This window comes from Azolla caroliniana, unplaced genomic scaffold (genome assembly GCF_043228905.1).
Source record: "Azolla caroliniana isolate FFs.n. ecotype wild unplaced genomic scaffold, voAzoCaro1.0.p SCAF_409, whole genome shotgun sequence".
In the NCBI taxonomy this organism is placed as follows: domain Eukaryota; kingdom Viridiplantae; phylum Streptophyta; class Polypodiopsida; order Salviniales; family Salviniaceae; genus Azolla; species Azolla caroliniana.
This window is the reverse complement of record NW_028230844.1, coordinates 1,169-27,704: the sequence shown is the minus strand read 5'-3', so window position 1 is coordinate 27,704 and position 26,536 is coordinate 1,169. Positions and strand designations below refer to the sequence as shown.

Here is a 26,536-nt window from a genome sequence, read left to right as displayed (position 1 = left end):
AGCTGCTTTTTTTTATGGCTTCTGTCCTTGATTGAAGTTGTCATATCCGAATTGCAAGTAAATCTTCCCTACTGAGAGAGAGAGAGAGAGAGGGGGGGGGGGGGGGGAGAGAGAGAGAGCGTTGTAGCATCCAATCATGAATCCAACGATCTCCATCTAGAGGTGGCACAAGTACTAAGGAAAGTGCCAACTCAGTGACTTGATTCCAGATAACGCAATGATGTGGCCCAAGACTATAACAACATGTCATGTCATTGAACTACAATAAGTGACCTTGGTCATTTACCACATTTGCAATTGATTTCAACCCCTTATTTGCTAAAAAATAAGCTTTCCTAGGCTCTTGTTCAGCTAGTGATTATGGAAATATAGCACTCTAGTGTAAGCTTTCGATGTGTAAAGAGTTCCTTGATTCTGAATTCCTACCTCTCCATTTTATGTGGTGCAATACTTCCTTCCAGTGCTTTAGAAGCTTTGAGCTAAACGAACAACCTTTGATGTGCCTGTTAAGCTTTCCAAACACTACATCCCAATGGTTAGTATCTCATGAGCCAAATGACTTGGTTTTCAAATGATCAAACAAATCAGATAGCATTCTTGCCCAAGGCAAAGTTTTTTCAACAAATTTTGGCAATAAAAAAACTTTCCTATCCAACATATGCAATTGCAAATTAAGAATATTTAGCCCTCCACTCAATCGTGGAGTGCATATCTTCTCTAGTGATAGGAGTTGTATACCTCTATGCGACTGCTTAGAGCACCAAAATCTGCTTATGATTTCTGAGTTAATATTTTGTATCATGTGTTTTGGCCAATCAATCATAATTAAGTAATATTGCATGTAAGCCATGATTATAGATTGCACTATCCTCAGTCTGACATGGAGTGGCCATGTTGCAATTTTCTAATAGCTTAGCTTTTGTCTCACTTTTTGCAGAACCCATTCAACCTTTCTTTTCCCTGTTGCATTCAATCCTAAGGATAGTCAAGATGTCTAACTATTTCATTTGGGCTAATAGCTTGACCTGGCCACAAAAGTTGATGCCAACTATATGGTGTCAAGGGTAGAAGTTTGGACTTGTTGAAGTTAACATGCAATACAATAGCTAATCCATACAATTTGAGGGCATCCATAATCACCCTCATATCATTTGGACTGTTTTGTGACAAGAATGATGTATCATCTCTTTGTTCGTGACTTATTTAGACAAGGTTATGAATGATATTCCTTCGTTTAACAAGTTGTATCACAACTTCTCTTTTTCCACATGTACAATTTTCCTTCCTGAATAAAGTGTGAGCATACATATTTGTATGCATTCTCTCATAAAGAACCAATATAAGGAGCATAATGTGTATATTTAGAAGCATGTCAGTGGAAATAAACATTTAGTTAGCTATATAATATGTTGTGAATTCTCTCGCTAAACAAGTTGTGAGAGCATGGAAAATCTTGAAATTAAATTGATCTCAAGAAAATGCAAAATATTTACCCTAGATAAAAATTCATACTAAAAGCCATTGACAAAGTAGTGATCAAGCACTATATGTTCATCATTTAATATCAAAGCATTTCCTACATCTTTTGCAAGTGCGATCGATTTTGTGTGGGGTCAAAGAACGGCTAAAGATTGTACATTTGGAACTGATGGTTGTTCCTATTGTAACTATTAAAGAATAGTAAGCTATCATTTAGTAAAACACTAATCTATGGGAAAGCCAAAACATGGTCATATGATTAACATTGACAGAAAGGGGATGAAAAAGATAGATAATGCACATGTTCTAAGTTAGGTTCAAAAGTAGAATGAATGACGCCAACAATCACTATTGTTGGATATAAAACTAGGGCCCTTCTTTCCCATCAAGTATCTTCCAAGATCGATGACTAAAACGTCTCATAACCTGCAAGGATTTATAAATGGTTGGCGATTTCCATTGGAAAACATGTACTAGCAAGAACGGTACAAACGTTCAGATGCAATTCATTCGGAATTTATCTGACATATATTGTCTCTCGTGCACGCGAGTGTCGCAGAGCTCTCTTGTTCCACTCCAATGTGGGACTATCTTCTCCACAAAGAGAGAGAGAGAGCAATACACCTAGGCTTGTCCTTTGATGCCAAACAATAGTACATGATCGACACGACAAAGTGGGCCTAGGCACTGGTTCCATTCAATCGAGAGAATGTTGGGCGACATGTGGGCTCATCAAAAGGGCACTCTTATTAAATTCATAAACCTTAATGTGGTTGCCTTGAGAATGATTTTTCTTCCTGATAAAGAAATGACTCAAAAGTTTGAAGGTGATTTGATTGATTTCAGTGATTGATTCCTGTCTTCTCCTTTTCTTTTGTACATGGCATGCTAATCTGTGTTTGGCGATGGAAACCCTGTCAAACACGCGGATGTAAGTAGAGCAAATTCCATTACTTATTTTCCTCTGTCAGTACATGTTTTGAGATGGTGTGTGAGGCTTGTTTAAACTGTCTCATATATTCTCCATTGTCAATGCTTTGAAGTTATATGCGAAGCTTTGTTTTGAAAGCACTCGCGATTCTTCCAAAAACAGCATAAGTAGCATGTATTTATTGACATATACAATCGCTTCCCTCTGTATTTTCATTTGCATTACCTGTGGATTGTAATGCATCACAAAACTCCTTCTGTATTTTCATCTGCATTACCTGTGGATTGTAATGCATCACAAAACATATCATTACTGCATAATAACAATGTATGCACAGCAGTTTGGTTGGTTTTTAAGAGCTAATGTTTCTTTCTTGATTGGAAGTCACTTCACGGATATATGTTGTCTGCAGTTTACATGATACAAAGTGTGGATTCTAATACACCATGATGCATATCCAGTATGTAATACAGTGTCTGATGCGAAAATTTGCTTTTAACTTAACGCCGTGATAATGCCATGATTCAAGAAAAGCATGCCTTTATATGCAGATGAGAGAGGCAAGTAAACCAGATAAGGAAGGTGTCATCAGGATGATTGCACCAAAAAAGGATAAATGAATAATAGAAGAATGTAGTTTTTGTATGTGTCTTGTGGTGATCAGATAAGAATATGGTTTTGTGTGTGTTTGGTGATTATCCACATTATCTAATGATTGTTCTGATCTTTTCAGCAGATAAAGGAAGCTAAAGTTTCTGCATTAAACATCAATATGGCTACAAACAAGCATATTATCAATGACAAACGAATGCCTTCATTCTATGTACTGGCCACAATTGCAGTTTTTATAGCACTTTGCTTGATAGGGATGTGGATTCTGAGTAATCCTTCAGGAAATGATGTTGCCAACCAACTAAGAAATGGACCTATGGCTGTAGATGAAGTGTATAAAGAAAAAACTTCTATTGATATCCATCAAGAGTTTGGGGAAAGTAATAGTAAGAATCTGCAGAAAAATGAGGAAATGGCTGATGGGACTTCTCAATTGGAGCTACCAGAATCGAGAACTAAGGAAAAAGAGAGAACTGAATACACGGACAGGGGAAAAGAATCCAATGAAGAGGATTCTAAACATGATGAAAACAATGGAGAAAAAACTTCACTGAATGTAGAGAAACCAAAGAAAGAGAGTGGACTAGAGGAAAATGGTGGAGCACAATCACAGATCCAGATTGAAAATAAGGAAAATACAAATAACTGGGAAACACAAGAAACTGAATCCAAAAAGGAGAAAAGCAAGGTACATGAAGTTGTGATAGAGAAGACAAAAACTCAAAGCTCAAGTGAAAGACCACAAGGGATGCCTGAATCCCAAAGCAAGTGGAAGCTCTGTAGTTTTGAAGGAGCAATTGATTATATCCCATGTTTGGATAACAAAGAAGCAATAAGAATTCTTCCTAGTACCAAACACTATGAACATCGTGAAAGACATTGCCCAAGCACATCACCATCTTGCCTAGTTCCATTGCCTGAAGGCTATCGCAAACCAATTAAGTGGCCGCAAAGCCGGAATGAGGTATTTAAATTGTATTATTTTTCATATTATAGACATTTTAAAACTGAGATATTGTACTCTTTTAATAATTTCGTGTTTATTAGCCAATGCTATCATATGCATGTTATTGTTTCGACCTGTTGTTTTTTAAAATGGATTTTTATATGATCTTTTTAAGAGAAATCATTAGTGTATATGATGCATTTTGGACAATGGATCTCATTGTAAAGCCATTTTTCTTTGGAACAAATTGTTATTGTGCATGGTCTTGATGTAGAAAGTAAATCTGTAAATCTCAATCAGAAGATGACAAAGGCATATCTATAGTGAAGAAATAAAAATTTGAAGAATCTCTTCGGGAGCACAATAGTGGTGTAACATATGGCCCATATATCCTTGTTCTTTGATTTACAACCTAGTTACATATGGCAGCTACTTAGTTTAGGTACAATTTCATTTTGCTTTTGTTTCACAAGAGACTTTGTAAGGTTCACAATGATGTAATGCTTCGTCTCAATTGGTATCTTTGGCTATTTGAAGATGCTAATATAACGTTTCATTTAATTTCTTCCTCAGTTTTTTAGTTGATTGCTGCAGCTGTTAGGCCATTTTGCTAACAGCATAAAAATTTAGTTATTTCTCTAACAATGTAGAAACTGGAAACTCTTAATCCACCTTTAAAGTTACCGATTAGGGAAGGAGAAATTTTTGCATATATAACTAATCCATTGTTTTGTTGTCTTTTCTTATGTTCGCCTTTCTTGAATTTTTTCTTTTCCTATTGTCTTTCTATTGCCATAGTTAATAATGCTAGCGTTATAATTGAAACTGCATTAACTGCCCTTCTTACTTAATTGATGGTACAGATTTGGTACAGCAATGTTCCTCATCCAGGGTTGGTGTCTTACAAAAAAGATCAGAATTGGGTGAAGAGATCAGGCGAGAAACTTTTGTTTCCAGGAGGTGGAACTCAATTCAAGCATGGTGCTCATCACTACATTGAGTTCATTCAGCAGGTCAAAGGTCATTCCTATTTCAAGTGTATTTTTGTCATGCACCTGAAAGTGATAAACTATGCATCCTTGTAAGTGGACCATTTTGCATGCATATGTATGTTGCTGGAATTTACATGCCTGTCATGAATGATTGATACACATACATATTATAAATTTGTGCAGATGTGTATAGAAATATGTGCTGTTCGGGCGCACACATGCATGCATATAAAGAGAACATGTGGATGTCGTGGTTTTAGTGAATATATTTCTTTGTATACTATAGATGTATTTATGGTATATATCTATGCATATGCATATCTTGCGTATACAGTGTCACTATCTTTTTCTCTGCATTGAATATTCATGTCTGCATCTTTATAAAACCTCTGCATTGTTTTTATATAATATATGAGTATCACTGTCTGTAATATGAAATTGGGAGGGGCATAACATATTCTTTGCTGTATCTGTGGTGGTGCAATTGACATTAATGTGTGCTGGATACACTGTGGATTAACTCATCGAAAATGGGATCCAGAAACTTTAACATAATTGAATGTGGTATAAACAGACATTGCCAAATGTTGCTTGGGGAAGTCGCACACGTGTTATTCTTGATGTTGGCTGTGGAGTTGCCAGCTTTGGTGGTTACATATTGGATAAGGAAGTTCTTACTATGTCCTTTGCTCCCAAGGATGAGCATGAAGCACAAATTCAACTTGCGCTTGAACGTGGAATTCCTGCAATTTCAGCAGTTATGGGGACCCAAAGGCTTCCATTTCCAAGCAATGTTTTTGATTTGGTTCACTGTGCTCGCTGCAGGGTGCCTTGGCATATTGAAGGTAGAAGGCCTGACTGCTTTTTGTTGGTCCAGGAAAGTGACAGTTGTTCATTTGATATGTTTTTGTTGCTTTGCAGATGGAAAACTTTTGCTTGAGCTCAACCGTGTTCTAAGACCTGGGGGATATTTTCTTTGGTCTGCAACACCAGTCTATTCGACACGTGCAGAAGACAAGGGTATTTGGAAAGGTTAATTCTTCTTTCTTGATAATTATGATTGGTAGCTAGCTATTAAAAAAAAAGATATTCTTTCTTGGATATTGCAGGAATTTTAATGATTTTTAGTTTTGGTGTTTATCAAGGCTTTATATATGAATTCGTTGGTTATTGTTTTTCTTTTATTAGTTCCATTCTGTCTTTCTTGTGTTATTTGTTTTATTTTTATTTCTTCCATTGACCTCCAAGAAGGTCATGTTGATGAAACTCAAGCGATTCATTTCTTTATTTTATGCCTCACAATATGATACATGCAACTTCTAAACTACTATGCTGCGTTGTTAATGTGTTTGGTTGCAAACATCTCCCAGACATCCTCATGGTTGGTTCTGAAGGATTCCCCTCTATTGAACAGCAATTTGTTGCCTCATCCATTTAGCCCTGGTATCTATGCTGCCATATAAATGTGCAATACTGTACTTCGGCACTAATGCTGAAAATAGGACAACTCTTTATATAGGTTTGCAGTTTGCACCACCCTATTTTTATTTTAATTGTGAAGTTCCTTTGTTTTTGTGGTGATTTTATTTTTGTTTTTTCTGTCTGCTTCAAATCCTGTTTGGCAATAATATTCTTATGAGTCTTTTGATATGTCATCTTTATTGTTCTTGTCATGATTAATTTCTGATTTAGAAAGGTATGTAAAGTTTTTATGATGGACCATTCTTATCATGTGAAAGCTTCTAATAAACATTCTTATGTTGACTTACCTAAATGTTTAATTCTGCAGAAATGCAAGTCCTGACAGCAGCAATATGCTGGAAACTAATTGTAAAGAGAACAGATTCATCTACAGGAATAGGAATTGCCATTTTTCAGAAACCAATGTCAAATTTTTGTTATGAAAATCGAAAGACATATTACCCCCCATTTTGTAATGATGATGATAAAGCAGATGCAGCCTGGTAAGATTATTTTTTCTCTACAATGTACAATACATTGTTTTTGTGCATGACTCACATTGTTGATTTTGTTATGAAAGGTATATCCCAATGAATGCATGTATACACAGAATTCCGTCTCAGCAGGCTTCTCGTGGCTTAGAGTGGCCGCAGGAGTGGCCGTTACGACTAACATCAGCACCAATGTGGTTGAGCGATGAAAAAGGCCTATATGATAAGCCAGACGCAGCTAGTTTTTTGTCTGATACCAAATATTGGCAGCATGTTGTAGAAAAGTCATATCTCAGAGGTCTTGGTATTGATTGGACCAGTATTAGAAATGTGATGGATATGAAAGCAGGATATGGAGGGTAATAAATTTAGTCATTTAGTGTTTACTAGGATTGACTTTATATTGCAAGTCTATTAAGCCTATGGTTATTTCTTGTATTGTTACAGTTTTGCAGCTGCTTTGGCATCACAATCAGTGTGGGTTATGAATGTGATACAGTATGATGCTCTTGATATGTTGCCAATCATATATGACAGGGGTCTCTTTGGGATATACCATGATTGGTGTGAATCGTTCAGCTCATATCCAAGAACCTATGATCTACTTCACTCAGTTCACCTTTTTGACAAGCTTAAGAAGAGGTAAAACTCTTAACGCTTGAGTCAAATGCTAATTTATGTTAATGAGCATCTTCTAGCAGGTTAAAACTGTCTTTTGAAATATACATAGATGTGACATCAAAAGTACCATTGGGGAGATGGATCGTCTTTTGCGACCACTAGGATGGGCAATATTCCGAGATAGTCTGGATAGTATCACTGAAATAGAGTTGGTCTCGAGATCATTACACTGGAATATCATCTTGAAGTATGGTAAAGAACCTGAGGGACTGTTAGTGGTTCAAAAGACAAATTGGCGACCGCAGCCAGAAAGCACATCATGATGTCCAAGACAAATTGCCTTGTAAGTAGTGGAAAATGTTGATGCAAAATGTGTATTGGCAATGACATATGTCAAACAAAAGGAATTGAAAATGTGGTTCATCTGCATCTTGCATGTGGGGTTTTCTAGTTTGAATGTCTTTCCTTGACATAGATGTGAGTCATTGAGATGGAAAGGATGAGTGACTGCATCAATGACTATTTATATTGTAATCCTTATATTGCCATCTCTCATTCAATATAGACTTCGAAATTTGGAGTGAGCTTAATTAAGGTTATATTTGCTTGTTTGGTGTGTGTGTGTGTGTGTGTGTGTGTGTGTGTGTGTGTGTGTGTGAGAGAGAGAGAGAGAGAGAGAGAGAGAGAGAGAGAGAGAGAGAGAGAGAGAGAGAGAGAGAGAGAGAGAGAACTTGGATGGCGGTGAGTAGATCTATCGTCTGAAATTCACTTTGTTCCCAATCTGAAACAACATTCATTACTTTTAGTGTAGTCCATTGTGGTCATTAAGTGTTGTCATGGTATCAGTACTAAAGTTGTGGACATGAGAGTCCATTCTAAACCATCATGTTGGTCTTGGGCAGCACATGCGGCCACAACTTCTTAACAAGGATGGGCATGGGATATAAACCATCTCACCTTCCAAGTGTTGTGCAACTTAGGTTTGACACTTAACAAGACAATCAAAGGCATATGAAGCACACAATACTCATGACACAATGGTTTGGCTGATCACACTCTTAGATACTGATAACAATGCATTGTGCTTAATCACTTATCACTTATTTAATTAATCAGATTGCACTCAATATTCACTGACTTAAATCACTCAAGTTAAGACTAAAGGAGGGGTGGGGGGCAAAGAGTCAACATGGTGATAATGACATTGAATTAAAGAATATTGTTGATAATCTATGCCTTTCACACTCCAAAGAGGGTGAACACTTGAGCTTTTATGGATGTGGGTGATGGGGGAATATCGTGCCTCCATCACCCAGTCTATTGAGATATCTCTTGGTTAATGCCTATTTGACGTTTGACTTCCTGTTCAATACTCTAGTATCTTCTTTTGTTTTATTGGGTCAACATTTGCCCTTGCACTTTCTTAGTATTTTGGTTGGAATGTACAAAAACCTTTATAAATGTTGGTTTGTTGTATACAAAGTGGTCTAATTAAATACTAAAACCCACCAGATGGCCAACAACAACCGTCGCGAGAATTGGTATACCCTATTGCCGAAGTAGTATATTGGGGCTGATCATTGTATACCGTTTTGTTGGTGAAAAGAGCAAGAGTGGTCATCAAGAACCCTCAAGCTACTAGTACCCATATATCGTGATATATGTGAAGTCTTCGAGTTTCTTTGCCTCTCTTAAATGGTTATCTAAACCAACAAGCTAACTAGTGACTCAATAAGGCTTAAGCATTAAACTTACTAGTTAATATTAAATAACACGTAAGAACATATACAAATAAACTAACCATGCTTTGATTATACACCCCAAAATAGTTGAGAGCATTATTAGATCGTTACTCTCCATCTTTTGAACAATTTCATAACATCAAGTATCCAACTAGATGAGAAGATTTGGCTTTTAATTGTTTTATGTACCTATTCTGTGTTCCAACCTTTTGGTTGCAATATGTGATCTACATATTCTTGACCTTTTCGATACACTAGTTTGTATACTCTACTTGATTAGTATCTCTATGGGCCAAGCACCCATTCTTCAACTAGATGATAGATGAGAAGATTTGGCTTTTAATTGTTTTATGTACCTTGCATTATGTTTTCCAAGCTTCTTGTTGCAATATGTGATCTACATATCTTGACCTTTGCGATACACTTGTTTGTATACTCTACTTGATTAGTATCTCTATGGGCCAACCACCCATTCTACAACTAGATGATAGCTGAGAAGATTTGGCTTTTAATTGTTTATGTACCTTGCATTCTGTGTTTCGAGCTTCTTGTTGCAATATGTGATCGACATATTCTGGACCTTTTCGATACACTTGTTTGTATACTCTACTTGATTACTATCTCTATGGGCCAAGCACCCATTCTACAACTAGATGAGAGGATTTTGCGCATAATTGTTTTTTGTACCTTGTATTCTATGTTCCAAGCTTGTTTTGCCAATATGTGATTGAGCTTATTCTCAACCTTTATGATATACTTATTTACCCTACTTGGCTAGTACCTCTATGGGCCAAGCATCCATGTTTCTAATAACATGAAAGGATAGAATGGTAAAGAATATAACCCCTAATTGTTAATCTAGGGCAATAACAACAATTTTTTAATTGTTTCTATTTCATTTGATGCACTAATTTTCTCACTTCCCATCCTCGTGTATCACTTTGGTTGCATTGATTCCCAAACATGTAATAACTATTCAAGAAAATAGATAGGTAGGTTCCATTGAGGCTTGAACTCAAGTTATTTTGTTCTAAGTCCAATGTTCTAAGTTCTAACCCCTAGACCACAAGAGCATTTCAAGAAAAGATATATGGTGGTTCACCTACAAAGTTATTATATTCAAAATCCAATGTCCTAACCCCTAAACCTTTTGACGAGTCAATACTAGTGGTTGACAATCATTGGGATGACAAACACCCGTCCCGCTTTTCATTTGACTAAACAAATCAACAAGACTATGTTGTCACTGAGTTGGACCTCAAACAATTGCTTGATACTTCAAGCGTGTAAATATCACTTCTGATAATCATGTATCACTTTGGTTGCATTGATTCTCAAAAATATAATAACTACTGAAGAAAAAAGACAAGGTTATACCATTGAGGCTTCAATTTGGATTACTACATTCAGAATCCAATTTCCTAACCCTTAAGACTATGGAACCATCCAAAGAGTTCGACCGAGGCTTGAACTTGGGTTACTAGATTCCATGAGACCATGGAACCATATAAGATGTTACTTTTGTTTAGATTCATTTAAGGTATATAACAACTATTTAAGAAAAGAACAAGGAGGTTTCACCGAGGCTTCAACTCGGATTACTACATTTAGAATCCAATGTCCTAATCCTTATTTAAGACTATGGAACCATACAAAGAGTTTGACCGAAGCTTGAAATTAGGTTACTAGATTCAAAGTTCAATGTCTTTAACCACAAGACCATTATAAATTTTCAAGATATACAATAAGTATTTAAGATTTAAGAAAAAGAATAGGGACATTCCACCAAGGCTTGAACCTAAGTTATTGTATTTGAAGTTCAATGCCCAACTCCAATGTCTTTAACCACAAGACCATTATAAAAGTTAAAGGTATACAATAACTATTTAGGAAAAAGAATAAGACATTCCACCAAGGGTCAAGCCTAGGTTATTGTATTTGAAGTTCAATGCCCTAACCACTAGAGCATTGAACCATAGGAGAGATCTTTTCGTGTTCAATGTCCTAACCACATAAGAGGCTATGTGATATTCATTTGACATATTCATGTAACACATTGGATATAAGGTCCACTATCGTAGCCACATAATAGTCATCATGCATCACATTGTTTGCATTAACTCTCAAACACATGAAGTAACTATTCAAGGAGGTTCCACCGAGACTTGAACTCAGGTTATTGGATTCAGAGTCCAATGTCCTAACCACTAGACCATGGAACCACATATATATTAATACTAATATACCACTATACAATATGTCGTATATAATTTATGTCTTTTAATTTGCAACTAGACATTCTATTCCATTGCTTTTTAATGTCTAGTTGTTAGGACACATATTTTTCGAGGGGTTGCAATGGAATAGATGGATTCAACCCTACTTGAATTTGACCCTTCTTGGACTGAGAAGGTGCTTATGGAGTCTTAATTACTTATGAAATATGTGTCATAGGACTTAACTTCTATGACACATTAACTATGATACAAAGGAGGTGGGATGTTCACACACTTGGGGTATTCCTAAGGTGTGTTCCCACACTAGGGAAGTTGAGTTTGATTCTCAACACACACCCTCAAACACAATTTTCGGTCGGCGAATAGTTGGTTTGGATTGGTCTTCAAATCGGCTTCAAGTCAGCTCCAGCTTCTATGTTCGTTCTGCCCTATTCGACTTCATGTCGGACGACTCCTTATCCATACTCCCCCTCAAGCTCGGCTGGTTAGCAATGGAAAGACCCAGGTTCCTCGCAAACTGCCGCAGCTTGTTGGTTCCCAGGGCCTTCGTGAAGATGTTGACTGTTTGTAGATTCGTACTTATGTGTTGCAAGTCAACATCTTTGGCCTGTACACGTTCTCAGATGAAATGATAGTGTGCACTTCGATGTGCTTGGTTTGAATGTGAAAAACAGGGTTCTGAGCCAGATGAATACTGCTCATGTTGTCGCAGTAGAGGAGAATCGCATCTGTGATGGGAACGCCCAGATCCTTCAATATTCATGTCAACCAAATGGCTTCACATGTGGAAATTGTTGTGCCCCTGTATTTGGCCTCTGTGCTCGACATGCGACTGCTGGCAACTTCTTAGTGCTCCACGATATGGCTCCACTGTCGAGGGAGAAGACGAAGCCCGATGTTGATCGTCTAACGGTTTTATAGCCGGCCCAGTCGACATTTGTGTACTCTTCAAGTGAACTAGGTGAACTCGGTGTGGCCGATATGGCATAATCTATTGTCCCATTTACATAGCATAACACTCGTTTAGCACAATCTATGTGAATGTTCCGTGGTGTCTGCATAAACTGGCTAAGGAGACCGACTGGGTAGCTGAGGTCGGGTCAAGTAATGGTGAGGCAGATTAGGTTTTTGACTAGCTGTCGATAGAGAATCGGCTCACACTCTTTTGTGCCAAACTCGGCATCTAGCTTTAGGTTTCGATCAAGAGGGGTAGCGACAAGCTTACACTCTGTCATCCCAAACTTGAACAGAAGATTGAGAATATAATATCGTTGGGAGATCATGATGTCGTCAGGAGTCCGAATGACTTTTATGCCTAGAAAGTAATGAAGCTCCTTCATGTCTTTCATTTCGAATCGACTAGAGAGTAGCTTTTTGATATGATCGATATCTACTAAATGTTCTCCCCCAATGGCCAAGTCATCTACATATATTATGATAAATACATGTCCTCTGGAATCACTCCAGATGAACAGAGAATTGGTGGACTTGGACATTTGGAAGCTGATTTGGTGAAGATATTGGGTTATCTTCAAATGTCATGCTCTAGGTGCTTGCTTGAGGTTGTAGAGAGGCTTTTTGAGTCGGCATACCGCTTGTGGGTATGTGCTTGACTTGAAATTGGGTGGTTGTACCATGTACACCTCTAATTCGCCTTGAAGAAAGGCGTTCTTGACGTCCATTTGGTGTAGATGCCACCCTTTGGTTGCTGCAAGCGCGATCACAATTGAAAGGTAGTCATATTTGTCACCGGGGCAAAGATCTCTTCATAATGAACCCTATGTGTCTACGCATAACCTTTTGCCACAAGTCGGGCCTTATACTAATTGATAGTGTTGTCGGCATTGTGCTTCACCTTGAATATCCATCGACATCCGATTGTCTTTTGATGGGATGAAGAGGGGACAAGATCCCACGTCTCAATAAATTTGGAAAGTGCTTGCATCTCCTCATTCATCGCTTCGACCCATCGTGGGTCCTTCGTGGCTTCGGAAACATTTTCCGGCTCTTGGACTATCGCCACCTTCATCATGAACACATAATGGTATGCCATGTAATCGTTGTAACCGAATTGTCTGACTATGTTTTTCTCTCGGGTGGACCGACAAAGTTGTTCACTTATCTTCGTGAACACTTTCTTGGATCCTAGTGTCCTCATGATAGGCACATCAAATCCACCATACCCACTCTCGAGTGAGTGAGTTGATTCATTTCTATCTGAGCCTTTGTACTCTGGCATTTTGGCCTTCCATTTGTTTGTTTTTGGACTTGGCCGCGATGTACTTTGGTTGCTTGGAGTCTCTTGTGGTTCACTCAACCTTGTTGAGATTGGACTTTTCCTTTCTTGTGAGCCTTAAACAATCAACCTCCTTCGAGTCTATGTCGAAATCGGTTTTGGTCGGATTAGAGGGAGTTGAGTCGGTTGTGTACCAAGATGCCGATTTGTCGAAGCACTTATACCCCTTTTGATTGAGTGAGTACCCCATGAGGATACATTTCTTTGACTAAGGATATAGCTTCTGACGCTTCTTGTCGGGAATATGTATGTATGCAATCAAGCCAAATATCCTGATGTGGGATAGATCTGACTTCTTTCCATAGAACCTCTCGTGGGGGGTAATATCATGCACTCCGAATGTTGTGCATCAATTCATTAGATAGATGGCCATGTTCGCCGCTTCAACCCAGTACAAATTTGGTAGATGTTTCTCATCCATCATTGCCCTTGCCACCTCGACTCTATGCCGGTTGTTTTGTTTGTCTACCCCATTATGCTAAGGTGTGTGTCGGCAAGTAAACTCCCACTGGATTCCTTTTTGTCAAAGATATGTTGTGAAGGTGTCAGAGAAGTACTCTTTGTCGATGATTGATCAAAGGCACCATACATGATGTCCAGTTACCTTTTGACTTCGTTTTTGAATTTTTGGAAGTGTGAGAGCACTTCACTCTTCTGCCGCATATGGAATATCCAGGTATGCTTGGAGAAGTCGTCAATAAATGTCACATAATATTGGCAACCACCAAATGTTGTCGTTTGGGCTTGTCCCCATACATCTAAATGTATTGCATCTAGGGTTCCTTTGCTCACGTTCCTCTCCTTTGGGAACAGTTGTCAGTGTTGTTTACTGAATTGGCAGGCTTCACATATGCCTACAATCTCCTTCTCGGTAAAGGTCGGGGGTCCGATGATGACTCATTTCGACTACATTCCTTTGAGCTTGTGGATATTGATGTGGTTGATTCTTTTGTGTCACAACTCTATGTCGATGTTGGCATTATGGCCCTTGGCAACATTGCCGATTTCATCTCGCGAGAATTGAGGATGAACATCCGACCTTCTCTTCGACCGCGAGCGATAATTCGGCCTTCCTTTTCTATGAAGCATCCTCCTTCGTTGAACCAAACCTGCATGCCCTATTCCACAATCTGGCTGACAGAGACCAGATTCTTCGTTATTGTCGGAACATGCAAGACGTTCTTGATGTACGTCCTCTTCGTCAAATGGGACATTACCAACATGTTTAATGGGGTGAATTGTGTCATCCCTACTTTCCACATAGTCGGGTTGTTCGGGGTTTCCTAGCTCTCAGAACCAATCTTTAAGAGACTTCATGTGATTGGATGCACCTGAGTCGACAAACCATGCATCTTCTGAGTTGGAAGTGTTGGTCAGGTTGGAGGCTGACATTGAGTTTGCTCTGTGCCTCATTACAAACATTCCGCCACGATCTTCGTAATCAGACTTTGAGGTGTAGTTGGTGAGTTGTCGACTTGTGGAGGCCGACTCATTGTTCTTCCTTCAACACTCTACCTCCTAGTGGCCAAATTTGCCACAATATCCACATTGGGCAAAGTTGTTTTGACAACTAGGTCCGGCATGATTGCTCCCCCTTCTACTAGATGCTTTGCCTTGCGCGTTTGCAACATTTTGCTGGTAGAAGAAGTTGTGTTCATGGGACTGCCTTTGGTTGTTTTGGCCTTGGCCTGATTGGCCCCTTCTTCCATGGTCTTGCACTCTTTGTTCGTCCAAACTCGCGTAGAGCATTTGTCCGTCTGATTCATTGCCTCTTGTTCTGAAGTGGTTTTCTTCGACCAATAACATCGAATAGAGACCGAAGGAGGAGGATTCTCCCTCACAAGGACAGACGACCGTATGATGCCGAACCGAAGTGCTAGGCCTCCGAGTCATATCTGCACCATTTCGTCGTCATCAATGTTGACATTGATTGACCTGAGGGACTCACCCAACTCCTTGATCTTCAAGGTGTAGTTGTCGATTGACATATCCCTTTGTTGTGTGTTGTTCAACTCTTGGCGGAGTTCAAGCTTTCGTGCGATTATGTTGGCCGTCAATATCTTTTTGAGGTTCTCCCACGCCTCTTTTGGCGTTTTGGCCTCATGAATGTAGTCGAGTATGTGATCATGAACGCATGATGCAAGGCAATGCAACACACGACTCGCCGCTTGCTCCCAAGCTGGGTGGTCGGCATGTGCCGGGTTGGGTTGATTTTCTTGTGCTCCCTCGACATAGCTCCAATAGCCTTGACCGACAAGGTATTGGTGCATCTTGTACTCCCAAGATGCGAAGTTGTTTCTATTGAGTTTCTCGATAGGAAGAGCGCTTCCCATTTGAGTATTCATGTTGAAATGACTTGTTTGGAGCTACTAAGTTTTCTTCTTCTGCTTCTCTTTGATACGAAATGTGCAAGTTGTTGCTACAACGATCGGTCGATTCTTCGTGAATGTTGGCATATACACAACATGTGAGGATGGGCTTAGATCAAGCTACCAATCGCCCTGATACCATGTAAAGAATCAGGAGTGATTTTGTGCAACTAAAGAGATGTGTGTGTGTGTGTGTGTGTGTGTGAGAGAGAGAGAGAGAGAGAGAGAGAGAGAGAGAGAGAGAGAGAGAGAGAACACAACGTATGTAGAAAACATGGGAAATTGTATTACCAAGGGGAACAATAGCCAACAATTACAAAGAAAAGGAGAAGGTGCTTATGTAGTCACCTTCTCTCTAAGTTCTCTCACTAGAACTGCCTCTTGGGAAAGAGGTGGAGTCTTAACTACTTATGAAATATGTGACATAGGACTTAACTTCTATGACACATTAGTTATGATACAACGGAGGTGGGATGTTCACACACTTGGGTATTCCTAATGTGTGTTCCCACACTAGGGAAGTTGAGTTTGATTCTCAACATGAGTACTAGATTTGTGTGTAAAATATTGAGCAATATTTATTTGTCACCTCCACATTGGATTAATGCTCAAACATACAATAACTATTCAAAGAGGTTCCATTAAGACTTGCACTCGGGTTACTAATGTCCTAACCACTAGACCGTGGAACAGTATAAGATCATTCATAACAACTATAGGTGTCTATAGGTAAGGACCCTTGACCTCAAGTTACTGGCCAATTTAGAGTTCCTAGTCCATGGAGACTTGAATGTAGGTTATTGGATTAAGAGTTCAACATACTAACCAACATCAATGTCACTTCTTTGATTACATCAAAAGAAGGTAAAGAGGTTCAACTACGGACTTGAGAGTGGTATCATTTGTTCAATTAAGGAAAAAAACAAACAAATGTGATAATTGAGTCTTGACGCCAAGGCCTTAGAGTTGGCAATGTAACAATTTACCAATAGAGTAGCATGAGAAAGAGAGGCACAATCAACCAACATGCTTACTAATCGATTATGATATATTGGACACAATTTTATATTTCTGTTTTTTGTTCGCTACACTACTCCGATGCAATGTGAGGTTGCAAATATGTCAGATTTCATTCAATTCTTTTATCCCAATGGTATCTCAGATATTATTTTGTTTTCTTGGATCTATTAGTTAGTCGAAGACCTCTCTCCAAACTGCATGTACGACTCTCATCGAATACAACTTTCCATATGATTGAACAGAAACTACTGAAGTGACTTTCTTTTTCAATCACTTCAACCTTAGTGATCATATTTACTCATTATACATTGAGTATCCGTTTCTTCCTCATCATTCTAAAGATAATAAAAAAAGCAAAAAAAGTTTAGGGATGGAAGAAATAAAATCTTGCATTTCAATTTTCTTACTCAAAATGTTCGTGGGTTTATTGATCCAATTACCAAACGTCCTTACTCACGAAACCTATTTTATTAGTCGCTCATACTCACCAATTTTTGGAAGACAATACTTACAGAAGTCGATACATTTGTCTACCCACCCATGCGGAAGATCCGCAACTACTCTCCCAATTCGGAAGTAGTTATGCATCATTTGCATACCTATAGCAGCTTGAAATAAGTCATAAATCATCTCCCTTTCTCGTAATATATAGAAAAAGGGAGTTTGAGCACCGATATCCACAAGGAAGGGTCCAAGCCATAACAAGTGAGAAGATATTCGGCTTAGTTCAAGCATTATCACACGTATATAACTAGCTCTTTCATGTACTCAGATATTTGCCAATCTTTCCGGTGCGTTGATAGTCACTACCTTCGTAAACATGGTTGCTAATACATTTTTATACAAAAAAAGGTATTTAAAACTCGAACTATAATGTTACCTTAGATTCGAATCAAGATCCTCTAGAAGTGCTTCATATAAAAGGAAACACTTTGTTTGAAATGGCTGAATTTCAATCGGACCTAAATTGTGTTTATAATTGCTACTTGAACAAAGCAAATCATATTTTATCTGAACCAGAAGATGTTAGGAATTTTATTTCTAATCAAGGAGGTTGAATAACTACTTAGTCATTCAACAACTAACAATCACTAGGACACTAATTGCAAAAGTAGTTGAATATTTGCTTCATTATAAATTATCATTGATTGAATAGTTTCGTTGTATGCATTTGCATCATAATTAAACAATTGTGTATCTACTGAAATTCCAATTACATCATTTAACCAAAAAGACAATTTCAACAACTCGCTTACCAAAAAGAGTTATTGATGGATTTTTCATTGATCGAACCATTACTCGTATCAACGATTGAGTTTTCGGGATAGTAACCTCAAAATCAAACCAACTATTGTAGTAATACTAGTCCTCATAAGTCGTTTGATTAGCATGCAATTCCATTTTATCCGAATATAAGTGTTTCTTTTATTATCGATACCCAAGCACAAAAATCTACAGTGTACATATGCAAAAATACCTAGCTAATGGATTTGGTTGACTCGTTAGTCAATTACACATAACACAATAATGTATATTTCCTTACATTACCTTGATTTTCATTACGAATAATAATTATTTTCCCCTATAAATTTGACCTATGGAACCAAATAAACATATCATCTTGTATATGACTCCTTCCCAAGAGAAAGAGTAATCGGTAGATATATTTTAGTATCTTCTTCAAAAGTCAAATATGGTTTTTTTAGTTTGGTGTAACATATGTAATATAATGTGTGAAGCGTGAGTCTCCACATTTTTTCTATGCTTGATACATTAGTGTTGCAAACAAGCCTCATTCATAGATGAATCTATTGATTCATCATGATGCAAGCATGTTGCATCCCATGTTCCAAACCATTTTTCCATATCTTGCATCCAACCAAAACACAAATTTTGCATTTATGTGTCTTTTGGATTTTTTTGCTTGCTTCTCATGCGATTTTAGGATGTCAACGTGAGGAACTTTTTCGAACCTTAAGCATGCATTCCACAACCCTTTCCATGACCATGATCTCAATGGAAAATGCTATTGTCTAAAGGAGTCGGAGGGTGTATACTTTTTGTTTCTTGATTTGGAGAAACTTTGTAAGAAAATGCTTTTAGACATTTTCAAACTCTTTCCAAGTGGACTTAGGGATGCTACCGCTCCATACTTCCACCTCATAGAGAAACACTGGTATCACCAACGTGTTGAAATGTATTTCTTGGGGATCCAACATTTAATATCTCCAGCATTGTATGTGTTTTCAAGAGCATAATATGCTCTCCTTTTTGCCTTTAAGTGGCACATTCATTCCAACTATGATTTGAGGGAACTTTGAGGCCAAGGTATTTAAAGCTTTTTACATTTTTAGGTGTCTCATTATTGTACATAATACATTGTTTATCTTTGTTTTGGCGCTTCATAATCATAATCTTTGTTTTAGAGCTATTAACACTTAACTTAGTATACATGCAAAAATCTTCCAAGGCCCTCATAAGCTTTTGTGCAACTCCCAAAGTATTTGCAAAAAGCTCCACATCATGTGCATACAATAAAAACATTATGTCTATATTTTCGATAATAACTTCTTAAACGTCTTCCTCCTTTACAAGCTTAACAACCATTTATTCTAATGCATTAATGAGTTGACCAAATAGAGTTGGTGATAGTGGGTATCCTTGTTTAACACCAATAATGTTATTTAAAATTCTGAAATTTTATTGCCCATACACGCTCCATATAACCTTCCCTTAGATTTTGAAATTTCATTCATATATTCATTTCGAACTCTAAGTTCTTCCATGCACCTCCAAAGATTCTCATGACTTACCATATCAAAAGCTTGCTTGAAGTTCATGAAGCAATAATATAGACCCTTACCTCACAAGCAACTTTCTTCCATTAATATTCAAAGGGTGATAACATGATTGATGGTGCTATGGTACTTTTGAAAGATAACTTGTCCATAAGCTCTCTTAACCATTTCTCCAAACTATGCAATTGTCATAGACACATTGGTGTGTTTGTGACAACAATTACCTTTGATTCAACTATATGTATCCAAATAGTTTTGCGACAACCAATCTAGCCATTACAATCCAACAATTGTTTACATTATCTTTTACAAAGTTTTGGCCCTTTTTACACTAGTGTAGCCATAAGGCTTTAAACTCTCTAGTTAACCATCTTTCATCCTCTTCTCTTTGTTCCTAAACTCTCATATCTCATATCGATGCCAATATCTTTGTTGAGTAACAAAAAGTATGGAAAATACTTAACATTACTCAAACCAAATAAGGAATTGCGGCACAATCTCATGGGGGAGTTAGCATAAAATCGGTTGTACTCCTAAAAGAAAAGCTTTTAATCAAATATTCATTGTAATGTTGTGTAAAGCGTATTGAATGTGGGGATGTGACCAATCAAGAGTTCGTTCTACCAAGGAGAGATTAAACATCATATGCTTCAATAGGTTGATGCCAACAACATTGAAGTGTTGAGAGCAATATGGCCAAGTGCTCAAAATGGGTCCCTTTATAGAAGTTGTAACATGAGTTTCAAAAATGGAAAAAGTGAGGGAGATCGGGGTGGACAATGACACCTATCTATTATTGGTTGCATGGTTGCCTAGTTGTTGGTCAAACTTTCTAGGTTGACAAAAGTGGGACCATTGTTAGGGGGTGAGCTCCCATTACATTTGCTCTCTTGATTCCTCTATAGACTTGTAGGTTGTCCTCATAGATTACACTTTACTTGTGGAAGTTGTTCAATATCAAACATAAGTACATAAGGTCCACTTACTCAAATATGTTGGACAATTTATTGAACATGTGCAATGGCTCATAGGCTACATAAGAGGGGGCCAAAGAGTTAATGTGGCCTTCTTGTTTGAAAATGTACATGTTATAGGTTGATTATCCAAAGTCACCTCGTTGCAAGCATTAAACATACATCACCTTTTGCTACTACGTTTTGAGCAACTTTGACGTGGTCGCAAAATGTTGTTAGTAGGAGAGACACGATCATCCCTTGAATGGTGTTCTACTCCAAATGGACTCACTTAAACGTCTTATTTCCTACTTCTTTGAGCACAATTCTCACTCAATCTGAACATGAACGTAAGGAGGAAACCAACTTGTGATTGTTCCTTATTTCAAAAGAAAGGGTATCAAATCCAAGCCTTCAATTAACCTTTGGTTTTTACTTTTCAAAAAAAAGAAGTGAAAAAATATAAAATAAGATAAAAGAAAACCCATGTTCAAGCTCTCCATTGAACGCATGTTTGATTTTTTGTTTTTTTTGTCTTTTTGTCTTTTACTTTTTCAATATATTTAGGAAAACTAGAGTCTAGTTGCTTACCATATGCAAAATTGTTCTTTTCCTTTTTCAAAATAATTGGAAAAAAAAAAACTTGAGGCTAGGTTTTATGGTTGGTAACTTGGTTGAACTCAAACACAAGTGTTCTTTTTTCCGTTGGTGAAATCGAAAAACGAAAATGAATCTGTGACTTCTAACACTAGAAAAGAAAAATAGTCATGTCCAGGCCTTGCACTCGCTCACAGAACCCCAAATTCTTTTGTTTTGCGAGATAAAAAAACACATATACCTCATTTTCCTTTTCTTTTTTGAAATATTATAAAATACAAGAATGAGCATGAATCTAAGCCATGAATATACACACCATACAATGGGAGTGACATGGGGAGTTACCATGAGTCATGGAGAGGAAAAAAGAACTTTTAAGAGCTTGTCAACATGGAAAAGCTTTTCTCCCAAATTGAGAAGCTTGCTATCCACTTGCTCGCGAAATGAGTACAACCTTATCCCTTATTCGAAAAGTAATCGCTATGTTACCCCTAGAAATGAACCTATAATAAACCAAGTGCAAGGAAAGAGATCTAAAATGCCAAAAAGAACGTGAACTAAAAACATTAACGCCTTTTTCTTTTTTTCCTCGATAGAAATCAAAGTTCCCACGTTTTTTCTTTGAGAAAAGGTTGCCACTTGTCTTTATTTTATTCCTCTTTGCCAATTCTTCATAGATTGTGAAGCAACAAGAAACAAAATAACAAATTGAGGGTCATACATACAAATGCATACATAGATACATACATACATGCATTCACACACACAATACATACATACATACATACATACATACATACATACATACATACATACATAGATGCATAATATATTAACATACATACACAGATACTTATACATTTGTGTGTCCGAGATTTTTATTCGTTTTGTCTCGTGAGAGGTAGATGGCAAGTAGTGATGAAGCACTAATCTCTGATCATATCCATGGAGGCCATGACCACCATGACCATGACCATGAAGACCATGAAGACCATGACCACCATCATCATGGAGACCATGACCACGGAGACCATGACCACCATCACCATGGAGACCATCATGACCACACGTATGTATGCTCTGTTTTTTCTTTCTTTCTTTCTTTTTTTGTGCAAAAAAGAGGGTCTTGATCCATGAACTTGATAGAGCCTCTTCTTATTTTAAGGATTTCGAACTGTTAATAATCTCTCTTTTTAAGTGCTTCTTCTAATTATTCCGAATTGCTTCTTGTCAGCGGCCAAGGCACTGGTGATGTTGATGTTGATGGTGATGGTGGGTATTGGTCTGGTAAAGATGGAAAGCTCTATCATTCGCATGATGGGTTGGCTCCACACACTCATGAGCCCTTAGATTCTCCAGGTTATTTCACAAGAAGGGCTCAACGGCTTTCGAATCGAGATTTCAATGAGCGCTCATTTACTGTTGGCATCGGTGGTCCTGTTGGAAGTGGGTAAATATCATTTTAATCGATTTTTATCGTTATTTTGTTTTTGTTTCCCTAAGAAAATGTTGTCATTCCTTTGTGCATAGAAAAAAAACCTGAGCCTGATTTTATGTATAAAATCCTTGTGCAGGAAAACAGCTCTTATGCTTGCATTGTGCACAGTACTGCGTGACAACTATAGCATTGCAGCGGTGAGTTTGCTCATGCAACCAAGTCATTTCAAATCAGTATTTTTTTCCCGTGGAAATAAGCTTTCTCTAACGTCTATTTTATGCTTATGAATATAGCTATTTATCTTGAGTGCGTGTGTATATGTATGTATGTATTTACATGCATACATATCTATACACAATAATATATCATACATAGGTGTATACTTGAATTCATGTATTGATGGCCAACTGTTCATGATGGCAAGATTATGAACCACTGTGAGGAAAAGGGGAGCAACTACCCTGTCGCATATTTTGGTCTTTTGTAACCTTTTGGATGACCCAGTGTTTTGTTCATTTGTGAGGGTAGTAATAGGCATGAAGCCAAGCCTCTTTCTTTCATAGGTAGTTGTGAGGATTTGGAAATTTATGGCATAATGCTATGCTGCTCCACTGAACCCAACTCAGTTTTGGTTGTCAATTTTTAATGACATACACTTACAGCAATCAATGTTTCACGCGTGACATCATTTTTCTCAATGCAAGCAATAATTAAGGCTAATAATAAAGAAAGTTTCACGGGCTTAAATTATAGATATTATGGACTTAATTAATGAGATTATTCTTTTGATATCATACTAATCATACACTTTCCATCTTATTGCAGGTAACGAATGATATTTTTACCCGAGAAGATGGTGAATTTCTGGTGAAACATGGTGCTCTTGCACCAGAAAGAATAACAGCAGTTGAAACAGGTGGTTGCCCTCATGCTGCAATTCGAGAAGATATTAGTATCAACCTCGGTCCATTGGAAGAACTTTCAAGGAAGTTCTCAACAGATATTTTACTATGCGAGTCAGGAGGAGGTAAAGTCCGAATTTACAGATTTCATTTTTCTCTTCTTTTCAAGAACATTTAATGTAGTCCTTGAAAGCCACACATAGATGAGTGCTTTCATTCATTGGTACGTGTGCGATTTACACAACTGACATCAATAAACACTCTTTTACTTTGGCTGTACATTGGAATCTCAAAGCGTGTTTGGATTCCAGATGTAAGACATTTTGCTCTTAGATGTCCTCCTGGAGATTTCATAGGAAGAATTCCAGCAGAGGGTGTCATTTGTGAAAGAGTAGAAACCTTAGCCTGTAAAACTTCTGATTTTAGATGTGTTTCTTCTTAGATATGAAGTGGTAATTCTGAATCCTTTTTATGGGAATGTCCACAGACAATCTTGCTGCGAATTTCAGCAGAGAGCTGGCAGACTACATCATCTACATTATCGATGTTGCGGGAGGTGATAAGATCCCAAGGAAAGGAGGTCCCGGCATCACTCAAGCTGACCTTCTTGTGAGATTTTTTATTCAAATATTGGGGGGCAAGGGGGGGGTTGCAATTTTCACATTATTTGTTTAGGCCACATGTGGTTGAGCCCTTATCGGGTTTATACACATCCATCCTTCCCTATCTGAATAGATATATATATCTATATGCATCTGATGGCAGGTGATTAACAAGACTGATTTGGCAGAGGCGGTGGGTGCTAATTTGAAAGTCATGGAACAAGATGCTCTCAAAATGCGAGATGGGGGACCTTTTGTGTTTGCTCAGGTAGGTCAATAGATGCTCACGTTAAATTTTCTCTAAAACATATGATATTGTTTTCATGTTTTGTTTGTATATTAAGACAGGCTACATATCCTTCTGCTTCGCTAGTTTGTTACTTACTAAAGGGCAATACATCATGTCATGACTTAGAAATCTCTGTTTGTTTTCTCTAATATGCCCTATTCTATTTGGTTGTAAGAGATTCTATTATTGTGCCAATCATCTCTTCTCATGACTTGCATCAATGATATGTCTTATATATGGATTAAGAAGAGGAAATCCCAAAGGTTTTAATGGAATGATGTTTGTAGATCATTATAAAAAGAATAAATTATTGAGCTCAACACTTCTGAACATGTAAAGCATTTTTTATATATTTATGTTCTTCCGTTCATTACTACAATTGGCAAGCTCAAATATTTAAATGGCTGTTTTGGTGGAGGGGGTACCTTTCCCAAAACATTGATTGCAAGTCAGATGGTATGATGTGAGAGATCTGGGAGGCTATTGTATGAAATATATTGTACCATTATTATTGTGATTCTTTCATGGTTCAAACCATTTACTTTTGTTGCAGGTGAAACATGGTGTTGGAGTGCCAGAAATTGTGCAACATGTTTTGGAAGTCTGGAAGGAAGCAACAGGGGGAAGAAGGCTTAAATAAGTTAGGCCACTATCATCATTAGTTGAAGCAAGGAAGAAAATAAAGAGAGTTTAAGGTTTTTATCTCTTGTTATCTTGCATTGTCTCTATAATGGTCTTCTACTAATAATGGCAATCATTAGCAAGCACTTAAATGAGTTGACTGTTGGGAAAAAGACTGCAAATTTGTTGAGTAAGGAAACATAATAAAGTAGTTATCAATCATTGAATTTTTTTTTGAGTCTTTTCTTTTTGAAATTTCGTGTGAGCTTTCTCTCTCACTTAACAATATCATTGATGGAGACAAGGGACTCGAACTCTTCGCATGTGGCGTGAGTTACATATGATATGCACATGTGGCTTGCAGAAATTTTTATGTGTTAGGCAACTTGATTCAGTGGATGATTGAATGTGAGGACCACTTTGGATATAGTTGATAACCAATGGAAGCTATTCAAGCACGAAGCTTTTTGAATATTTAACTATGGAACACCACCCTTTCTCCATTCAGCATAAAATTGACATACAATGAAGATAATGGACATGTTTTCTCCTACTTGAGATTTTACTGCTTTAAGCTCAAGTATGTACACTAAAAAATGATCTACCTATTCTTTTCAATAGTAGAGGCATGAGGGCATGTTTCTTTATTGGAGAACCATCAATTAATGTAGTGTAGACTACTCCAAAGGGATATAAATATGAACCAATGAATCATGCCTGTGAAAAGATGGCCGATAGTGAAGCCTACAGAACAAAAATTTACCCTGTCAATATTTGTGATGATCATTGTGGACTGAGATGTGGTAAAAATGCTAATAGAGCTAAACATTCTTAAATGAAGTCAACAAGACCACATGAATCATTCACAAGGGCTTTACCTCATACATGTTGCAAGGGAATACTACAGTATTATCCATTTAACTTGAAGATTTGTTTTATAGTTGATCAGAAGGAACATTGTTTCACTTGTTATCTTATCAAAGATCATCATGCCCATGTACAAATTGTTTCAATTGTCCATTTAACTTGGAAGATTTGTTTTATAGTTGATCAGTAAGAACATTGTTTCAATTGTTATCTTATCAAAGATCAAGCATGCCCATGCACAAATTGTTTCGATTGCTCTCTAATCAAAGATC

At 37.5% G+C, this 26,536-nt stretch overlaps 2 protein-coding genes and 1 non-coding gene across 7 annotated transcripts; 2 read left to right on the top strand and 1 right to left on the bottom strand.

Moving 5' to 3' along the window:
• Positions 1–2,275: 2,275 nt before the first annotated feature.
• On the top strand, positions 2,276–7,974 carry LOC147848300 (putative methyltransferase PMT23). 5 transcript variants are annotated; one of them, XM_087338514.1, is made up of 10 exons: positions 2,276–2,410; positions 2,962–3,043; positions 3,147–3,986; positions 4,832–4,981; positions 5,535–5,805; positions 5,882–5,992; positions 6,750–6,924; positions 7,002–7,271; positions 7,360–7,554; positions 7,643–7,974. In XM_087338514.1, exons 3-10 carry the CDS (start codon positions 3,183–3,185, stop codon positions 7,854–7,856), a joined length of 2,190 nt encoding a protein of 729 aa, XP_087194640.1. In that variant the 5' UTR covers positions 2,276–2,410; positions 2,962–3,043; positions 3,147–3,182; the 3' UTR covers positions 7,857–7,974. The 5 variants fall into 5 exon arrangements, with proteins under 5 accessions (XP_087194640.1, XP_087194641.1, XP_087194643.1 ...); XM_087338515.1 differs by having other exon boundaries at positions 3,144–3,986; XM_087338518.1 differs by having other exon boundaries at positions 2,278–2,410; positions 2,971–3,043.
• Positions 7,975–11,425: 3,451 nt separating this feature from the next.
• Positions 11,426–11,497, bottom strand: TRNAQ-CUG (transfer RNA glutamine (anticodon CUG)). Its single transcript has one exon. It is a non-coding gene; the product is annotated as a tRNA-Gln (tRNA).
• A 10,950-nt stretch (positions 11,498–22,447) lies between these two features.
• LOC147848298 (urease accessory protein G-like) lies at positions 22,448–25,552 on the top strand. The gene is made up of 7 exons (XM_087338519.1): positions 22,448–22,614; positions 22,780–22,995; positions 23,120–23,180; positions 23,809–24,010; positions 24,373–24,494; positions 24,651–24,755; positions 25,330–25,552. The coding sequence occupies exons 1-7, from the start codon at positions 22,451–22,453 to the stop codon at positions 25,414–25,416; spliced, it is 957 nt and encodes a 318-aa protein (XP_087194645.1). The 5' UTR covers positions 22,448–22,450; the 3' UTR covers positions 25,417–25,552.
• The last annotated feature ends 984 nt before the right edge of the window (positions 25,553–26,536 follow it).

Bases quoted from the DNA above. Each gene is read 5' to 3' on its own strand.
- LOC147848300 (XM_087338514.1), top strand. From the start codon at position 3,183: ATGGCTACAAACAAGCATATTATCAATGACAAACGAATGCCTTCATTC. The intron at 3,987-4,831 runs GTATTTAAATTG...TTGATGGTACAG, and splicing joins GGCCGCAAAGCCGGAATGAG to ATTTGGTACAGCAATGTTCC. The intron at 6,925-7,001 runs GTAAGATTATTT...TTGTTATGAAAG, and splicing joins GATAAAGCAGATGCAGCCTG to GTATATCCCAATGAATGCAT.
- LOC147848298 (XM_087338519.1), top strand. From the start codon at position 22,451: ATGGCAAGTAGTGATGAAGCACTAATCTCTGATCATATCCATGGAGGC. The intron at 23,181-23,808 runs GTGAGTTTGCTC...ATCTTATTGCAG, and splicing joins ACAACTATAGCATTGCAGCG to GTAACGAATGATATTTTTAC. The intron at 24,011-24,372 runs GTAAAGTCCGAA...GAATGTCCACAG, and splicing joins ACTATGCGAGTCAGGAGGAG to ACAATCTTGCTGCGAATTTC.